A 21,111-nucleotide genomic window follows, 5' to 3' on the forward strand; every position below is an offset into this window, starting at 1 on the left:
GAATTTAAGATGCCAAAAATTCAAATTTTCTTTCTTTCTTTCTTTTTTTTTTGTAATTAGTTTCTTTTGGATGTCTCAATAGATATGAAGCTGATTCAAATCCATAACATATATTTAATTAAATTACATGATTTTACTATGAGATTAAAAGGTTATGTTTTTAAATTACATGATCATGAAAGTGTTTGTGAATGCTAGATTGTGATTTTCAATTAATAACAATTTTTCCTCAAATGCCAATATAATTTGGAACATTGTCTAAATTCTAATAAAGGGATTAGGATGGTAAGTGGATCAATGGCCTTATGTTAATCTTTTGTGAATTTTATTATATTTTTCTCTTGCAAGGAAGTGTTTATCCATACCTGCACTTCATTTGTTATTCTTTGCTCACTGAGGGGCATGCTGCAAACACTGCTATTAAAATTTTAGGGATATCTTTTTGTTTTCCAGGAGATACTTGGAGAGGAGTGCTATTTCTCTTAACCCTAGCATCAATGACCAAACTTTTCCCTTACTTTCAATAACCGGGTACCCATTTTGAATCTTGAAGATTTAGAACAGAAAAATAATTTTTTTTTTTCTGACACCTCTTCTATTTAATTGAAATGTTTTCTTCCACCCTCATCTAGGGAAGTTTGTGTATCCTGGTTTTGCCAAAAAACGAAATGGTTTATTATTTTCCAGTGTTTTATGTTTATGTTTCACGGTAAATTGTCTGTAAGAAACAAATGTGTTTCTCCAGTTTTTTCGTAATTCTGGATGTATTTGATTTTACTCTTTGGTATTTTATAGTGAATTCGTAGTATTTTATTTATATACACCAGTGATGTTCAACTTACGACCCGCAGACCACATGAGGCCCGCGATTACCATATATACATAAGCCTGTTGTACCAAAAAATATTATCTGTAATTTTATCCTCACTATCATTTGCTCAACCTTTGCTGTCATGCCGTCTGACATTCGTAGGTATACTCAAAAAAAAAAAAAAAAAAAAATTAAAAAAAAAGAAAAAAAGGACAGATAATATATTCCAACTGAAATATTATTGTCTACATATTGAGAGAAATGAAGTTCCTAATTCGGTATCACTGATGATGTAACAATATGTCCGTACATCTACAAAAAGAGAAAAGGCCGTCATATTGTTTTCCACTTCACATCATAACAAAAGAAGTTCTAGAGCAACCAAAAGTCACAACTATTTCGTTTTATAACAAAACAAAATGTAGTGTTGACACGACTGATCAAATTTTGATAATTTCGAAGCATTTGATCGAATGGTGAAAACCAACAGGTGTAGTGAAATATAATTATGTGACCCTGTGAAATATAACTATGAGTATACTTAATTTAATTTAAAATCTTAATTATATCTGTAAATGTAATTTGAATAAATGTTAAGTGTACGGAAACTTTCTTTGTATCTACGATCTGCAGTGTGACTCGTGTGTAATTGCAATGTTTTCAAGTGTTTATTAATTTTTATTTATTTTACTTTTTTTTACAGCGCGAAAATTTTTTTGGACATGGGAAGCGAGTCCAATTCTTCGGTTTTACCCCAGAAAATAAGTGAAAAAAATGAAAAAAGGAACCTTTATCGGAAAAAAAAATCATTAATGAGGATTTTTTAGATTTTTTTGGGGGGGGGGGGCGGGGTAGGGTACGTGCTTGAGTGTCCCAACTTACTACAAATGTTCATGCTTTTGAACTATACTCTTCTCTAACCCTCCCAAAAAAATTTTTGAAAACACGGTTGCAACTTTCTTTAGTTCAGATTCATGTAAATAACAAGGATTAAAAGCAATTTTAAAAAGACCTTGTTACAAAGCGTAAAAATTATGATAAAAGTCGCAAAAAGGTACCCGGGTACCCGATCATTGACGCTAGGGTTAAGGGGATAGGCTCCATTCGATTTGGGTTGAACATTGGATTTCTTATGGGCTCGCATCTACTTACCCGCAAACCTGCTATGCGGAAGGGCCCATAGGGACTAAGGGTATAGAAATCCAGTTGCAGTTAGAAGCCCAAAATTTATAGATCCAGGATGATCTGATTTCTTTGACTACAAAATGTCACATAAATGGGAAAATCATTAATTGGGTTTTAGTAAAGTATTCAATTAACCTTTTCTCAAAGTTTAAAGCAGATGCTATTTTGTTTGGAAAGCCAAAGTTAAGAATACTGCCACATGTTGTGGTTTTCTAAAAACGTTCCATGCTGTTTCTTTCTTTCTTTTTATACTTCTTATAAATTGAAAATTAAATCATCAATTTCATAATTTTTTGCCTTGATTGAAATGACTGTTCTAAGTGCACTAACACTTTCACAGTAATTACTGATCCTATTAAAGAAACATCAGCGACCAAATTGTGATGTTATGCACCCATAAATTCGAAACAAGTGAGTTAAGTGAGCAAAATGTGTTCCCTGAAAACCCTTCTGCTTCCATTATTACTCCGGTGGAACATATAATGCTTTATAACTCAATATCTATGATTGTCAATTGAAAGTTGTGTTTTTAATGCAATAGCTTTAAAAAATTTGTGCCATTGAAGGGGGGAGGGACTTATGAAATTATTACACATTTATAAATGTTTTATCTCTTTATAAGATATGCCTCCCCTCCCCAATGCCACTGACTGTTATAATTTCAGTGCTTGCCCAAATTGAAAGGTATTTTTTTTTTTAAGTGCATTTTATGTCAAGTAAGAACAATACTTGCCGTATATTGTTCAATGATAAATTTTCGTTTCTCACTGCATTTATCAATATTTGTTTTACCTTGTTACTTTCCAAGCTTTTGGAATCAGAAATGATAAAACATTAAATTAATTGTTAATGCTAATGGTGTTAAATTTCTATCACAGGTTTTGGCTTTCTAGAGCCATAGAGAGCTATCTCCGAGGCAGCTTTTCTAGTGCAGACCAAGATTTTTTATTGAGGAGAAATTTGTTACAGGTTAGTAACATATATAACATCTGCATTCTTTCTCTTGTATTTATCCAGTGAAGTATAAATTGCTACTAGATTGGTTTTCAGTAGTAGACATTTATATGATTACTAGTTATTGAACCAAAATTTCCTTAATATTTTTGTTCAAACTCCTTGTTGAGTTGAAGCATTTAAAAAATAAAACAAACGTTCTTGCAATTTAAAACAATGCAATAGTAAGCTGTATTTCATCAATAAGTGAGCTGATAACATAGTGAAAGATAAAGATGAAAAGAGACAGAAATACTTTAATCTCAAGAAGTATTTTCAATTTCTGTTAATTCCTTTTTTTTTTTTTTTTTTTTTTTTGCCTTTTCTAATAATAATGTTTGAAATTATCTTTTTTTTGTCACTTTGATGTTTGGTAAATTTCTTTTTTCTATCATTGTTATATTTTGATTATTGCAATGGCTTATGTCTATGTGTCAGAAAAGCCTGAATATATTAACACATTTTCATGTATTTCATATATTTGCGTACTTCACTTTCTTTTTCAAACTTTATAATACCTAAATCATTTCAAGTAGTGGTGCAATATCAATGTCGATGTTTTCAAAACATCAATGTTTTTGTCTAAACATCGCTCCTTGAGGCTCGATGTTTTTTCTAAGATCAATTTTTTGAGTTCGATGTTTTATATTCAAACCAAAAGTACCCTTAAAAATGTGGATATGTTTACAGTTATAGTTCATGATGAAAGCGTTGTTATTAACCAGTTATTGAGAGATCTATCATATCAAAAAGAGTTTTCTTCTGTTAATTGTCTTTAGAAGTAGACTTAGAAAAGTTATCAATCTTTTTTTTTTTCCAGCGCACAGTTAAAAAGAGTGCTAAGTGTTTCTAATATTCTTCCCAAACATAAACATGAATTTTTTTTATTGCAGTTTCCCTCTGTAAAAGATATATGTGAATCTATATGTACAAACCCTCTCTCAATAAGTCAATGTTTCAAAAAAGTAATTAATTTTTCAAATCTATATAAATATTTATAATCTTTGAATATAATTTAAGTTTTATAAATAATTTGTACTAGTCTCCGTTAAAAGTAAGTATACTAAAATGATCACTTTTTATTTTTATTTTCTTCACTTTCTTTTTTTTTTCTTTTTTTTTCCTCTCACTCTTTTGTGTGAGTATGTTATCAACTTCCTAGAATTTTGCAAATTTATATTCACTAATAATAATGATCATCATTAATGTTAGCTGTCCTTTGATAGTTTTAAAATCTTCTTAATTAAGGGGAGAAACCAGTTTAGGAGGCAGAAATTTTAGTATTTTTTGTGATTTTTGTCAACAGGGAAGGAATAATCAGAATTAAATATTGAAGGATATTTTATTCATTTTTTTGAAGTACTTTATAATTTTTTCAAGTAATTTCTGCCATAAATAGAAGAGTTAGAAGCTGATGTCCATGGATAGTCGCCATCAGATTATGTTACTGGTGTGCATTCCTGAAATCACAATTTTGATCTATAATCATTACAATTTTTTTTTTTATCGTTAACAACATATTTCCTTAGAATATGTACCTAATTCTGGTTTAAAAAATATAACATTTCATGCTTTTGAGATGTTTGATCACAAAATTCACGTTTTTCTACCATTTTTGTTCATTTTTTTCGCATTAAAAAATATTTTTAATAATAATATCATCCCAGAGTGTCATGATGCGCGCGATTAATTTTGCCAAATTATACGAAAACCAAAATGATAACGATTTTAGGCCGTGGAAGTGGAAGCATCGCTGCCGCGCATAACCTCAGACCAACGACTGCCTTGAATGCCCAAGAACAAAATTTAAAAGAGACTTACCCGGGGGTGGTGTGTTAGTTGACGATAGGAAGCACAAAATTAATTACCATACATTCTTTATTCTACGTTACTTCTAAGCAGACATGAAGACAGGCACTAGGCATGGTGATCACCAGAACATTTCACACATAGTAAAAAAACAAATGCGAGGAATCCAGACTTAAGAGTTCAAAAAGAAAAGGCGGAGCTGGTAGGGGTTGTAAAGTTCGTTAAAGGTCAAAAAAAACGGAAAGTTCCCTCGGAGGGTGGAGAAACATTCTAATTGTAATGGACGGAGGATGGACAGTTCATTATGAAGATGGTGGGGTGTAATTCAGGGATGACTTATTGCTAAAATGTCCGTTGCGGGCCGATGTACGTTGAGCCGAAAATGGTGCGGGCTGTAATCTCCATGGTGACAATGTTGAGCTCGTCACACGCTTAAAAAAGAATCAGGATACTTTCAAGGTAATTGCGGATCCATGCCGTCACCTCATGGTATGTAGATCATCGAAAAAGTAGTTACTTAAGGGGACGATTCAGGTGCACTCTGCGTGCCGCCATCGGACGCCATCATTCAAACAGGTGATGGATCACCTACGCTCTCATCTTCGACTGCGACGAAGTAACGGTCTTGATTATTATATTTTAAACATATATGAAAAAATAAAACTTTCACCTCATGTTGAGGTCTTAACAATTTCGCGGCGAGCAACGGCCGTCCCCTGACGCCGTGCACCGATGCTTCATTATCGCCATCGTAGAACAAAAACCGGAGCCGCAGAAAATTGCGACCGAGCGGACAGAGAGCAGCAAGTACAGTGAAGTGGGGTGGAAAAATGAATCGGCAAATGAGCGATCAGATCCGGGTACGCGGTGATGCGCGGGAACCAATGAGTGCGTTTGGCGCCCAAACAACGAAGGGAAGGGGACGCTACGCCATTTTAATGGCCGACAAGAAGATGCAAAAAATTGGATCGACGCTTGAAAAATTGACAAAAAGCTAAACGATGGGAAAATTGAATAAGTCACATATTTGATATCGTAAAGTGTGCGAAATTTAACGGGGGAACGCGGGGAAAACGTGGAATGCACAAGAAAATAAAAAACAACAAAATGGGGGAAGAAAACGATTAAAATGACCGAAAACATGGGGAAAATGTAAATGGGTGAAAAATGTGATATGCATTATCACATACACTGGCAAAGCAAAAGAAAAAAAAAGAGAAAAAAAAAAGAAAATTTTAAGTCCAGCTCCAATTTACCAAAACTTTACACAACAAATTCATACATCATATATATTCAAATGCATAAAGAGTTGTAACATCCAAAAAAAAACATGGGATACAGTTTTATACTATCGTCAAGGTAGAAAATGGGTAAGTCAAAGAAAATGAACTGTTTGCATTTTCTTTTTGCATGTCATGATTGCACCCTGCTCACAAAACAATTTGCCACACACGACCAACCAAAAGGACAAAAAAAGTACACACAGTTGTGATTACGTGAACAACACATAGCATACCAAGAGTTAAAAATATAAACATTCAAAAAAGTTCACAACTACCCAACACATGTAGAAGGTATGAATACAAAAAATGCAATAACCCTCAAATATGACCATTCTCGATATGCATTAAATTATACAGAAACATATTAATGCACAAAAAACATTAGAATCATTATCTTGACTATCTACGTCAAGTGTTACACATTAGGGTAACATGAGTAAAAAAATTCAAGTAGAAAATTTTTTTTGTAAACAGTTCATATTGTTAAAGAGTTCAACAGCGTAGTGCACCAAATTACCAGGAGCACACTGAGTACTAAATTTGTATTTGAAAAAAAATTGAATGTTGAAGACACACTAAGATTGAGACGGACAAATTCATAAGCATGAAGAGTAAGACATAATAAGGAAAACCGGTTGTAGATATTAGGACATAATCGAGAGATTGACATTATCTTGTGGAGGAAAAATTGTTACGCACATGTTGACATACATATGTTGGTACCAACAGCAAAAAATATGACAGCGTCCTGTCATACATAAAAATAAAAAAAAAAAAAACACATAAAAATACATTTCCAAAAATAGAAAAAATGAGATCGACTTGCCGTGTATTAACAATACATTCTCATCACTGTGCCCCTCAATGAAAACAAACATAGGGGAGAAAAAAAATTTACGTTCATAAAAGACATAGAGAGAGTCACAAGCAAAATGATACGGATTCCGGAATTACAATCACGACCAGCACGACTGCCCGTACATAACAGCAAGTGGCACGCCCTATGACTAAATTACTTACGACTACGGAGAAAGTAACGGGTTTGTTGACTGGGATGCTGAGGTTGGTGGGACACATTGTTATCTGTGTTAACAGACATTAAATTGCTTTTGCGAGGTGGGGCTAAACGTAAACGATTGACATGAATTACAAAAGGTTGCGCAGAGTCATCGCCTAAGAGTTTAATTTTACAATTTACATCCCCTACTTTGCTTACTACAGTATAGGGACCATCAAATCTAGGTTTAAAAGTGTCAGCCGACTTCATGTATACAATATCATTTTGTTTAAAATTTCGACTGTGAGAAGCAGGCAATTGCCTATTGTTTTGATTGATCTGTTTGAGTTGTAAAGAAGAGTACGCCTCCTCATAGATTAGGCGAAGATCCTGCAGAACATTTTGTATATAATGTGAGGTGTTAAGAAATCGAGGTTGCACGTCATTATCAAAAGTGTCAAAAAACAAGGATAGTTCCCTTCCCAAGTGCAACATGTTAGGAGTGAAACCAGTAGATGAATGAGTTGTCCCATTATATATAGACATGTGAACCATAACAGCAACCTCTAAAGACACATTCTGCTCAAGTAAAGACAGTAAACTAGACTTGATTTGACTATTAATTCTCTCCGAAATTGAATTGGACTGGGGATGAGCACGAGAAGAATGCTGAATTGTAACACCTAAGGCCTTGTTCAGAGAGTGAAATACATCACTGTCAAACTGACGGCCTAAATCTGACAGAAGATACGACATTCTACCATATAGAGAAATGTAATTCAACATGTGCTTAACTATTGTGTTAGCAGTAAAATCTTTACAAGAATAAAGGACAACGTGACGAGAAAAATGATCAGTAACCGTCAAAATATATCCATATTGGCGAATTGGGCCAACCAGGTCGATTGAACAGAACTCACCAGGTCTCCTCGGAATCCAAATATTTTGCAATGGGGCGGGTTTAATGGAATAGGGCTTCAGTCGAATACAAAAATGACATGATAAAACAAAATTCGACACATCCCGATACATTCCTAACCAAAAATATTTACTAACAACTACCTCATACGTTTTCTTTATTCCGGTGTGAGAAATGTGACAAATCTGCAAAACTTTAGCTTTCAATGTGTCGGGAACAACAATAGTAGGTAAACAAGTTTTGTTGCGAACATGCATTAATAGGTTTGTAGTTGGACAAATGAAAAAATCATTAAGCTTGTGAGCATGATGCAGATTAGGCTTTTGCAAAAAGGAAACAGCTTCTTTAATGTACGGATCATTAAGTTGCTCACGTAAAAAGGTTTTAATAGATATTTCATTATGTGCATCAGTTTGGGCACACACAAATGAATGAGAGCTTAAATTATGACCTGACTGAGGTTCACATAGGGAAGTAGGGTGCGGTCTTAAATAATTAACCACATTAGTGGATTCAACACAAGGAGTATTAGAGGGTATATCACACTGCATATTGTCAGGGGTGGAAATATCGGTGAAGGGAAGGATCAACTCCTTATCCGCATTGGGTTGAAGAGCTGATTCATGTAAATTGGGGTCAGGGCTCCGAGAACAGAAATCTGCTAAAATATTCTGAGGGCCAGGGATATATGAAAAAGTATAGGAATATTGACCAATTTCTAACAACCAACGAGTAACAACATCGGCTGGCGAGGTTACATTGCTGTAACGCTCTAAGGGCTTACTGTCAGACATGAGAATAAATCTTCTATTAAAGAGGTATGTCTTGAATGCTGTCATTCCCTTATATATAGCATACAACTCGAGTTTAATTGGAGGATAATTACGTTCAGACTTTGACAAAGCTTTACTAAAATAAGACACGGGTTTTAGAATACCATCTCTCTTTTGCATCAATACAGCAGCAATTCCCTGAAGTGAAGCATCGGTATTTAAATAGAAATCATCATTCCAATTTGGAAGAATCACAAAAGGCTGCTTAAAAAAAGTAGACTGGAGATCATCAAAAGCTTTTTGGTGAACATCATTCCATTCAAAAGGTTTATTTTTTGCGGTTAATTGTGTCAAAGCATGGGTGCGTTCAGCATACTTGTGAATTAAATGCCTATAAAATCCACATAACCCCATGAATTTCTTGACCTGTCGCACAGTGCGAGGTGGGGCAAATTTGGTAATTTTGGCAATATTAGAAGTAATAGGTTGAATACAGTTGTGTGATATATGAAATCCCAAATAATCAATTACGGTCTGAAAAAAAACACATTTAGATGGCGATAAAGTTAGGTTATGTTTGGAGAGAACAGAAAAGACGGCCTCGAGCTTAGATACCATCTGGTCAAAGTTTTCGGCACAAACCAAAAAGTCATCTTGAAATGCATGAATTCCGTGAATTCCTAGCAATTTTAATTCATCAATTAACTGATCCACGGCAGATTGGAAAATGTTGCTACTTACCTTAAGGCCAAAGGGCAAACGGTTATGAGCGAAAGAGCCAAATTCGGTCGAGAAAGTCACAATATCTTGGAGATGATTGGGAAGGAGAATTTGCCAGTAGGCCGAATGCAGATCTAAAACGGTATAGTATTTATAGGATGAGACGGCATTGATTAACGTAGAAATTTTGGGAAGTGGGTATGTGGAACTTTCGATGACGGAATTTAATAATCTTAAATCTAATGCCATACGGTACTTAGGTGGTTCATTAGGCCCAGATTTCTTACGTACCATTATCATCGGACTCGCATAGTGGCTCACATTTCTAGAAATAATTCCTGCCTCAATTAATTCATCCAATTCTTCCTGAACCTGTCCTTTTAACGCCTGAGGAATTTCAAAAGGTAAGGCCTTAATTGGATTATTGTTACGCAAAATGACAGAAGGAGTGACAATGTCAGAACATCCTAAGGCTTTGACAGATTTACTAAACACAGAAAAATTTTTCATCAAAATGTTTAATAAAATATGTTGTTGTGAAGTATTTAAGTGATCTAATTTAAAATCTGAAGGACTAAGTTCCTCTTTCCTGATTTTCAATACTTCATCTGATGCAATAATTTGGTGACAAAATTGGGATTGATTGCTTGAGCATGTAGTTTCATTCAAAGAATCATTCAAAATCTCAAACTGTTCAGTGACATGACCCATTACCATACCTTTATTTAAATGAAGAGGATTATTACCAATATTCCTGATAATAGAGGAGAAATTATGTTTCTCGACTAAGTGCACGGCGGGATGAATTTCACAAGTTATGTCATTAACGGTAGGAATAAAATAAATTTCAGATGATTTGACCGGTATGTCAGATAACGAAAAATTAGCAATGGCAGTTTCCCCCGGTTGGATAATTAATTTGTTTTTAAGAGCAACAGAAAAAGCCTTGTCACTATGCAGAGAATTAATTTTGGCCAAATGTTGTGAGATGTCAGTTTGAGGCATTAAAGGAGCTTTAAAATTATCAAAAGTGGCACTGCCGGTCTTAGTGTCAATTAGCACATTGAAACGGGTTAAAAAATCATAACCTAATATCCCATAAAAAGAGGAAGGTGCAAAATCAGCAACAAAAAATGGGTGCTTAAAGAAATTTTTACCAATTTTAAATGAAACCTCAGCGCACGCAGAAAATGATAAATTAGAATTTACAGTCCTGATTGTGACTGTGCGTGAGAGAAATCTGCATTTTGTCAAAGATTTAATCTGTTCAAAAACAGCATTTGAAAATAAGCTGACCGAAGATCCTGAATCCAAAAGCATTGGGAATATCTCATGACCAATTGAAATATTAAGTATAGGTAAGTCGCTAACCTTGTTATCAGAATGAACATTAAAAATGGATTCGGATTGTTTGCATTGAGACTCATCAGGCTTTGAAAATTTCGACAAAAATTCCCCAATAGTATCTTTACCAATGGAGCTATTTAAAAAGGTATGTAAATCTGGATATGTATTATGTTTCTTACATTGAACAGATTCAGTCTCCTGTACACTAATATTTTGAGGGACCAGAGATGAGAAATCAGTTACCGAGGCCAAGCCGTCCCTCATGGATGACCCCCTCGCCAGTTTAAATTGTCTCCATTTTGTGTTGGAGTATTAAGTCTTACTTCCGGCGATGAAAATCTGTTTTGCGACAGAAATTGTTGGGGTGGAACAAAATGGTTGGGGAAATTAAAGTTACCTCGTGGCCTAAATGGAATACGAGGGGCAAAAAAATTTTGACTTTGAGGCCTATTTTGATCTTGATTTGAGAAATTGTTAAGGGGTTGACCCCCATTGTAAATCCGGCAATTAATCATTAAGTGGTTTGTTCTACCACAAAATACACAAAAAGTGTTATTAGAATTTGGAGAGGCTTTTTGCTGGGGTTTGGGCAAAACAGTTTTCTCATTAACGGAAGAGACGCGGATGTATAAAGGACATTCAACAAGTGAGTGTGGACTTTCCCCACAAAGACGACAATTTGACATCAATTTAGTGACACATGTTGTTAAAGATCGTAAATTTTCGGCCAAGGCATCTATTTGCACTTGAGCACTAGTCATAGCATTTGTCAATTTTGGTTGGCCTGTTACATGTAAACAGTGTAACTTATTAGCCTTGTCGACTAAATCGGTAAACTTTGACGTGTCGACATCAAGTAGTTTGTCCTTGATATTCAATGGTAAAGCCGCCAAAAATTGGTAAGATTTTATTTGGGTGAGGGCAGCACTATCCGTAATAAAAGGATATGCTGAGTGAGCCGCACGTTCAACACGATGTGCTAAACTCTGAATACTCTCATGAGTTTCAAATTTGATATTTTGAAATTCTGAAAGGGACACAGACGAAGGGGTATGCATTTTGAAAAATGCCCGCAATTTGTCACAAGCCTGGTTAAAAGTCATAGACTCCAAGCAACTGGGATTGGTCGCAAAAAAATACAAGGCAGAGCCAGAAAGTTTTGACTTCAAAAACATAAGAGTCGTGGGATCATCCCAACCGTTTAAATTCTGCAAGTCCCTAATTTGTGATATAAAAAATTCAACAGTTTCCGGCTCGCCTGAATATGAGGGAATGGGGAAGTTAAAATTCCTACTCGCCACAGCACCTTGAGGTGACTCATTGGCCATATTCACACCTTGGGGTGGGTCGGTTTGAGTACTACCAGTTGACATGGCAACAAATGTGCCGTCTTTTACTTTAGCACAAAAATCAATGAGCATCTAATATAATTTTCACTTAATTCACACGGTGCAATCATGAGAAACAAAAAATTTTAAATGCAAACATTGTTGAAAGCACATGCACACATGAGAATAAATGCAACTAACAAAAAAAAAAAAAAATTGACATCAAATTTTTGAACTAAATTAAAAATATAAAATTCACATATCCCCCCATTAACATCACAGAAATACAAAAAGCCATATGAAAAAAACAACAAAAGTGCATATGCATTCAACTTCAGAGAAAAAAAAGGCATTCAAGACCTGGTCAAAAACGGCGCCATTTTGTCATGATGCGCGCGATTAATTTTGCCAAATTATACGAAAACCAAAAAGATAACGATTTTAGGCCGTGGAAGTGGAAGCATCGCTGCCGCGCATAACCTCAGACCAACGACTGCCTTGAATGCCCAAGAACAAAATTTAAAAGAGACTTACCCGGGGGTGGTGTGTTAGTTGACGATAGGAAGCACAAAATTAATTACCATACATTCTTTATTCTACGTTACTTCTAAGCAGACATGAAGACAGGCACTAGGCATGGTGATCACCAGAACATTTCACACATAGTAAAAAAACAAATGCGAGGAATCCAGACTTAAGAGTTCAAAAAGAAAAGGCGGAGCTGGTAGGGGTTGTAAAGTTCGTTAAAGGTCAAAAAAAACGGAAAGTTCCCTCGGAGGGTGGAGAAACATTCTAATTGTAATGGACGGAGGATGGACAGTTCATTATGAAGATGGTGGGGTGTAATTCAGGGATGACTTATTGCTAAAATGTCCGTTGCGGGCCGATGTACGTTGAGCCGAAAATGGTGCGGGCTGTAATCTCCATGGTGACAATGTTGAGCTCGTCACACGCTTAAAAAAGAATCAGGATACTTTCAAGGTAATTGCGGATCCATGCCGTCACCTCATGGTATGTAGATCATCGAAAAAGTAGTTACTTAAGGGGACGATTCAGGTGCACTCTGCGTGCCGCCATCGGACGCCATCATTCAAACAGGTGATGGATCACCTACGCTCTCATCTTCGACTGCGACGAAGTAACGGTCTTGATTATTATATTTTAAACATATATGAAAAAATAAAACTTTCACCTCATGTTGAGGTCTTAACAATTTCGCGGCGAGCAACGGCCGTCCCCTGACGCCGTGCACCGATGCTTCATTATCGCCATCGTAGAACAAAAACCGGAGCCGCAGAAAATTGCGACCGAGCGGACAGAGAGCAGCAAGTACAGTGAAGTGGGGTGGAAAAATGAATCGGCAAATGAGCGATCAGATCCGGGTACGCGGTGATGCGCGGGAACCAATGAGTGCGTTTGGCGCCCAAACAACGAAGGGAAGGGGACGCTACGCCATTTTAATGGCCGACAAGAAGATGCAAAAAATTGGATCGACGCTTGAAAAATTGACAAAAAGCTAAACGATGGGAAAATTGAATAAGTCACATATTTGATATCGTAAAGTGTGCGAAATTTAACGGGGGAACGCGGGGAAAACGTGGAATGCACAAGAAAATAAAAAACAACAAAATGGGGGAAGAAAACGATTAAAATGACCGAAAACATGGGGAAAATGTAAATGGGTGAAAAATGTGATATGCATTATCACACAGAGTTAGGTTCATATAGATTATAACTGAATAAAGAATATTCACACAAAATTTCAGAACAATGGGCCTAAAACATTTTGCGCTACAATACACACCAGTTTTAAAAAAAAGTCGTTTTGAGAAAAACGCGCTTGAAAAAAGACTTGTGAACATTGTTAGCAAAATTTTTTTTTCTTGAATTTCCTAATGTTTAATGTCCATGTAGTAATCTTTGAAAGAAAACTAAGTTTAAAAACTCATTGTTTATTTGAACACTTAAAACAAACATAATTATTTACAAGATAACTAAAAAGGCAGAATTGCCTAAGACAAATAGAAAAAACAAGCTTTCCTATCAACATCTATCAACTTGACAACCAACCACCCACCCACACTCATTTCAACCACCTCAATCCTTCTCAAGCACGTGTCTCAGACACAGGCCAACTCGGCACCTGCGGATCAGGGCCTGACTAACTAAAAGTGAGGCCCAAGGTTCACAATAATTTGGAGGCCCCCTGAAGGCTATTATTTTAAAAATATATGTATTTTTTGTATAGTCGTAATGCTATGCATAATTCTTTAAGTAATTTGGGGCCCCTTAGGAAAAGGGAGCCCCAGACCTATTCGGCCTGTGCGGTAATCAGACCCTGGTACCGATCGGTGATTGGGGATGACATCAATCGCACATCAGTCCACACCCAGCCGATGTGCACAGAACAAATTTGCATGGGAATCGATCATCGTTTTCAATCGCCAACAAACATTTTCCAATCTTCACAGTTTTTTAAGTGCTCATAGCATTAGAATTAAAGGGAATTTTGGATTGAAATTTTATCAACATATTCTTGAATAGTTCTACTTACATTTTATGACATTTAAAAAAAAAATGGATTTTTTGACTCATCTAAACTGATTTCTCCCTTAATAAATAGATTACTGTGAATTTCTGCCGTGTGCAAGTAAACGGCAGTATCTGCAGAAATGAGTTTTTGAGATATTTGAAGAAACGCGTTTCGGATTCAATGCAAGCAATAGGGAAATGTTGGAATTTGATATCATTTCGCGCCTTTTTTTCAGCGGAAACCAAATGAGCGAGCTTGTACAATAAAGATATCGTACAGTATATGACAAAAATGCAAAAAAAAAAAGAAAAATTTTTTGTTACTACCCTTTACCTGCACACGGCAGATTTGGTTTTAGCATTAAAACATTTTTTAGCATTTATACGCTGGAACATACATTAAAAAGGTTTTATGTTTCAAACTATAAGTGTTTTTTGGTTGATGTATTGATACCACCTATAATAAAATTTTGAACATCACTGTTTTAAAACATCAATGTTTTCTCATAGATTTCACACTAAGGGGGTTAAACAATAAATGTGGGGAACATGTGGGGAGCTTGTTTTGTGCAATTACTGTGTGCTTTTGCATCTTGACAGTATAATATAACTGTTCTAAAATACTATTGCATCCTTTTGATATTTTTAAAGCCTTTCTTGTGCAGGGTGTGGCAGAAATAACTCCATCCCTTATTTCGAATACAAATAACAAAGCAGTAATAAATGCCTATTGAAAAATGTTTTATACTTTTAAATAATAATATTTACCATTTATGTTTCATACCCCAAATCACTTCATTTTGAAAATGTATTCATCCAAACCCCTACCTTCATATCTTCTACCATGATGAGATGAAGGTAGGGGTTTTGCTCTACCTTTCTGGACAATTCAGGTGACATGCAACAATTTCTTAACAGATGGCCACTTTGACTTGTAATGTTCTCCCCTTACGTTGGTAGAGTGCAGTCTTCAGATATCCCTAGAGAGATGAATCGCAAGGAGGGAGATCAAAGAAACGAGCTGACCATAAAATGTCAGCTTGCAATGAGATCAGGTGTTCAGGAAATAATTATGACATTGCAAAATCAGCAACAACTCCAAAATCAGCAACAACATACCCATACAGTAATATGTTTTGACTGTGAAGAGGTCATTCGGGGACTGTAGTTTCGGAAATTTTGTTTCTTGATGCAACCTGACAAATTAAAGTAATCTTCATCACTCAACAGTAATGTAGCTGTAGTACAGGCACATAGTAATGTGAATTCTATTTCATGGCAGCAGTTAAAATGGTAGATCGCACTCTATTCAGGACCATAAAAATTACTAATGCTACACCATTAGTACCAGAGAAATTGAGGTGGCAAATAGGGAGTAATTTTTGCCATAGCCTGTACATTAAATGCTAATGTAAAATAATAACTACGTAAAAGTAAGTTTCTGTTTGTATCTTTGTAGCATATTGTTCAGAATCTAATATCCAGTAATAACAGGCATAAGGAAGTCCTTCAGAGCAGCTTCGACTTACTAGGAGAACTTATTAAATTTAATGTCAACGCATTTCAAGAGTTAAACAACCATATGCATTCAAATGCAAGGGTAATTTTTATTAAACATTTGATAATATTGTTTATTTGTTTGCTTCGTTAATGAATATGATTGTATCATCTTAGAGACTTTCAACATTTGATTTGCAGTTTCGAGAAGCTAGTCAGCAAAATTCTGTGACATGCCTGAACATGTATTACGTTTTAACACACTAATTGTTGTACACTAATATATTATTTCATTATATCTTTGTGATATGTACTTGAATCTTGTCCCACTTTTTTTAGAAATGAATTTTTGTGCTTTATCCTGTTTCAGTCTAAAACAATTCCAAGTTTGTATAAGCTATTAATATTATTTTTCTGTAAGTTCCATAGTGTCATACAGCAGAAAGAGAGCATGTGCTCTGTCTTTCCTGGGAGAAAGCTGAACCAGTTTGACTGATTGTAGATTTTAAATTCATGGTTTTTAGTCAATTGATTTATGCTCAACTTTTAGAAAAATGAATAAAAGAAAGTTCAACATTTTAGCAATATTTTTGTTTATGAATTTCTAGATTTATAACGAGAATGTTATTTTTATATTTTTGGGGAAGAAAATAGAAGTTTTTGCTCTTTTCTGTCTGTTTCTTTTTAATTACTATTATGTTTGTCTCAGTGGACTGTATATATAGTTGGCTCTCTGTGTAACGACGTTCAAGGGACCACAAAAAATTGTCCTTAAGTAGAAAGGGTCCTTAAATAGAATGCTTTTAACACTGTAGTAGACCATTTGGGACTGTGAAAAGCCGTCGTTAAATAAAGAAAGTCTTTAAATAGAGCGTCGTTAAACAGAGAGCGAACTGTATATGAATTTGAAAAAATTTTGAATGTGCAGTGGTTCAGTATAATTTTTCTAAACTTTTATCCCTCCTCTTTTTCTGACAGTTTTATTTTTACCCAAGTAATTCCATTCTGGTAAAACTGAGATTCAAAGTGATTGGAATGACGAGATTCTGCATAGAATAAATAAAAAAAATGAAATGAAATGTATTAAGTAGAGTATTGGTTTGAGAAGAACTTATGGTCAAAAGATGAGGTTTTAACTTTTGTTTGTTGTGAATCTATTATCTTGTTTTCCTTGCAGCATTTAATTATTTCTATATACAGTAGAACTGTAATAATCCGAAATAATTGTTAATAGTGTTGACTGGGAAACATGGAAATTTGAATGATTGAATACAGTTAAAATTTAACAGGAAAAAAAACATATGGTATTATTTTTATATTTTTCGGGAAGAAAATAGAAGTTTTTGCTCTTTTCTGGTCTGCTTCTTTTTAATTACTATTACAATTGTTTCAGTCAACTGTATATATGTAAACTTGAAAAAAGTACATCATTTTCTCATGAAATTAAATTTGACAAATATAAATTTTGTATGAAAAAAACATAGTTTAAAATAAATAAATAAATAAATGTGCACAAAATTTGTCACAATCCTGACCTTTTTTTTTTTTTTCTTTTCTTTTCTTTCTCCTAACTTTTTGGTTTCTTTCATTAATTGAGTTCAAATAGTTGAAAATCAAATTGATTGGCATTGGGAAAATTAAACTTCTTCATACCGTAATAATTCATACGCATACACAAGAAAAAAAAACAGAGTTTTCTAATTAATTATGGCGTTTATGGCTTAATTTCCATTGGATTAGTTGTGTCTCAAAAGTTTGGTCAAAAAGTTTTATCATGAAATTATAATCAATAGCATTTGTACTCACAAAAAAATGGCAGTTTTCATCTATTCCAAAGGTTCCCAAACTTCAGGCCTCCGCGAACCCCCTCCGGAAAAATTAAACTTCGCGGACCCCGCCTCCTCGGCACATGCAAAAAAAAAAAAAAAAAATCTATTTTTTCTAATATATTTTCGTTTTTCCCCCCTTTAAATTTATCTATTCATTGTTCTGTATATTTTTCAGAGCTGTTGTCTGGTTTTCCTTTCTTACATTATTATTTTGAGTTGTGGAAGTAAAATTTTGTTTGAAATTCAGCTTGGAATACAAATGTTATTACCAAATTTCTACAACAAGTTTACTAATAAAAATGAACTTGTGAAGTTAGCGAGCAAACTACTGTTAGCCCAGTTTATGTGTTAATTTTTCATATGAGTTGTATTTTTATAATGTATTAGGATTTTAACTATTAAATATGGATGTAAATGGATGAGTTTTGAATATTTTAGAGCAAAAGTTTTATTTAAAGTATAATATCCCAGCTGTAAAAATGTGCCTCAGTGTTTGAATTTTGCTTAATATATAGTTTAGTAAAAATATGAACTTCGTCAAGCACACAAAATTAATTTGTGTAGTGTGTTTACTTCGGGGGGGGGGGGAGATACTGTGTCCTGCATGTTTTTAAGCAAGAATGCTTTTATTCCTCATAAATGTGCTTCATTTTCAATCAGAATATCGTTATTCGTTCCTCAATTATATTTAACATTTTATCTGGATAACACCGCGGACTACAGTTTGGGAAACTCTGATCTATTCCATTAATTGAAAACTTGCAACAATAAAGTAAATTGAGCAGACTTTTAAAATTATTTATTTATTCATTTATTTTATTGATAATTTAAGAAAAACTTATGTTTAATTCTGTCTGAATATTTTTTTCTTGCACCCAACTGAACTGTTTCCGTACTAGATGAAAGAAAAACTGGAATTAAATTTTATTGAGATGAGGGCAGTTTTGCCTTTGTCTCATTTTGATAGGTCTATTCTGCTTTAAAATAAATAAAAAAAAAAAACTTCATATTTTTAAAATGTATTTTGCATTTCTCATATAGTGTATGAATAATCTGAGTCATGATTTTTTCTTTTCTTATTTGACAGAGAAAATTGGAAAATCTTATGAATATAAATTTAGTTGATTCCAATATGTTCATTCGCAGTCTCATCCTGTCATATGAGTTGTTTGCAACATCCGATGATATTGATTTAAAAGGTAAGTTGTGTGATTTAATATTTTGTGTTTTTTCTACATGTTATTGTTTTCATTGCTCTTTAACCGACTTCAAAAAGGAGGTGGTTATCATTTCACACTGTATGTATGTATGCTTTTTTTTTTTTTTTTTGTCTGCTCGTTATAACTTTGATGATTTTTTTTCTTTTTAAATGTATAGGGGATGGTCTAACTTGGATCCCATTCCTTTGTTTGAGCTTATTTGTTCTTTAGAGAAAGAATTATTCATATAAAATAGTAAATTTCATGTAATTTCCCTATTAAATAATTAAATATGAAACCCATTGTTGACAATATGTTATGCATTTAAACAGCTGTATAAATTGTAATTATAATGTGAGTTTTTAATGAAGTCTTCTCTTAAGCAAACATAACACCCATAACCACCCATTATACCACTTCCTTTTCTCTAATCTTTTATTATCTTCATCCTCGCCAAAAATAGATAATAACGAAGCCAAATGGGATGTAAAGAATTTTTATCACTAGTAACTTATATTGTTGTGAAATATAAACTACTCTGGGAAACCCTTAATATTTAAATCGTTCTAATTTAAACCATAGCACACAAATAAATCCCTGCAAGGGACAGGAATTCTTTTTTGCAGCAATCACTTAATTTTTTGATAATGTTGATAGTTTTTTTTTTAGTGGTGCATTTATATGAAAAAATGAAGTGATGTTTCCTAATGACAGCATCACACTCTTTCTGATATTTATTAAAACTAGAAAGAGTAAATAAAATAGTTTTGAAAAAAAAAATCAACCTCAAACTTGAGGCTGTAAGTTGCTTCAAAAAGTTAAAAATGTTTTTTTCTTTGAACACCATCAATATTACGCTTAAGTCGGCAGTGAAATGGTGAATAAAACCATACTTAACCGCAATTTAGTTTTAAACTGAATGGTCTTTAGTTCATCAATAACTTTCCCATACATTGAATTGGGAACAGCATATTTCTGTAACGGTATAAATATTTCGTTCTTAATTTTGAGTGATTTTACTGAAAAAATATGAATGAAATGTGGTTACGTATGATTTCATATTTTGTTTTTGCACCAACTTCGAAAGTTATGTATAAAAGTAGTATCAATGGTGTTAAAAAAGTAAATTTTTTTAAAAACTTTTTAGAGCAAAGTTTGAAAATGGTTCAATTTTTTGTTTCAAAAATATTTCAGTTTAATATTGTGTTTGAAATGTGGTGAAGTGTAAAGTTTTTGGATGATTGTTTCCCTCAGGCTCTTTAATATACTTCTATATAATATTGTAAATTTTTTAGAATCTGACATAAGATTACTTTTCTATTCCAGCATTTGCTGAAAACCATTGTTATTTGTTATCTCGTGTAAGTTTGGTTAAAACTCGTGTTCATTATCTCAAGAAGTTGTTATCTGTAATAACTATACAAAATTTAACACAGGTAAGTTATTCCTTTTTTTTCCTCAAAGCAAAGGGATGTAAGTGGCAAAATTAAAAATTTGGAGATAACAAGTACACATGGTAGGTGAACCTCTCCTCTTTCTTGGGGCAAGAGATAGTACTAGTAGCCCTGGTAATTGCTACTATACAGCATGATTTAAAAAAAAATTCAATGAAAGCCTACCAAGGATGTTATCTTTAAATGCGTTTTACTCAAAACTTGAAAATATCCACTTACATCCCTTTGCTTCTCACTGCCTCATCCGTCAGTATATTTTAGCTGAAAAAATCTCAAATGATTAGATAGTCTACAATACTCCGTCATGCTAGAGAGTCCTAAATCTTGATTTTTATTCTACTATTTATGATCTGGATTAGTGGGAAGCTTATTTTATTTGGATAAATTCCACTTACCTCGTGAATAATTTGTTCAGTACCCCCTCGTTTCCTACTG

The 21,111-nt window shown here is 34.0% G+C and overlaps 1 protein-coding gene across 1 annotated transcript in view; it reads left to right on the top strand.

The window, feature by feature from the left end:
- LOC129225278 (short transient receptor potential channel 4-associated protein-like) overlaps positions 1-21,111 on the top strand; it is a 69,184-nt gene that overhangs the window by 38,550 nt on the left and 9,523 nt on the right. The window contains exons 18-21 of the mRNA XM_054859864.1: positions 2,875-2,965; positions 16,157-16,297; positions 19,111-19,222; positions 20,549-20,658. Of these exons, the coding sequence (XP_054715839.1) occupies positions 2,875-2,965; positions 16,157-16,297; positions 19,111-19,222; positions 20,549-20,658 (454 nt within the window). The remainder of the gene's footprint in view (positions 1-2,874; positions 2,966-16,156; positions 16,298-19,110; positions 19,223-20,548; positions 20,659-21,111) is intronic.

The sequence above is a fragment of the Uloborus diversus genome, chromosome 6, assembly GCF_026930045.1.
Source record: "Uloborus diversus isolate 005 chromosome 6, Udiv.v.3.1, whole genome shotgun sequence".
Taxonomy (NCBI): domain Eukaryota; kingdom Metazoa; phylum Arthropoda; class Arachnida; order Araneae; family Uloboridae; genus Uloborus; species Uloborus diversus.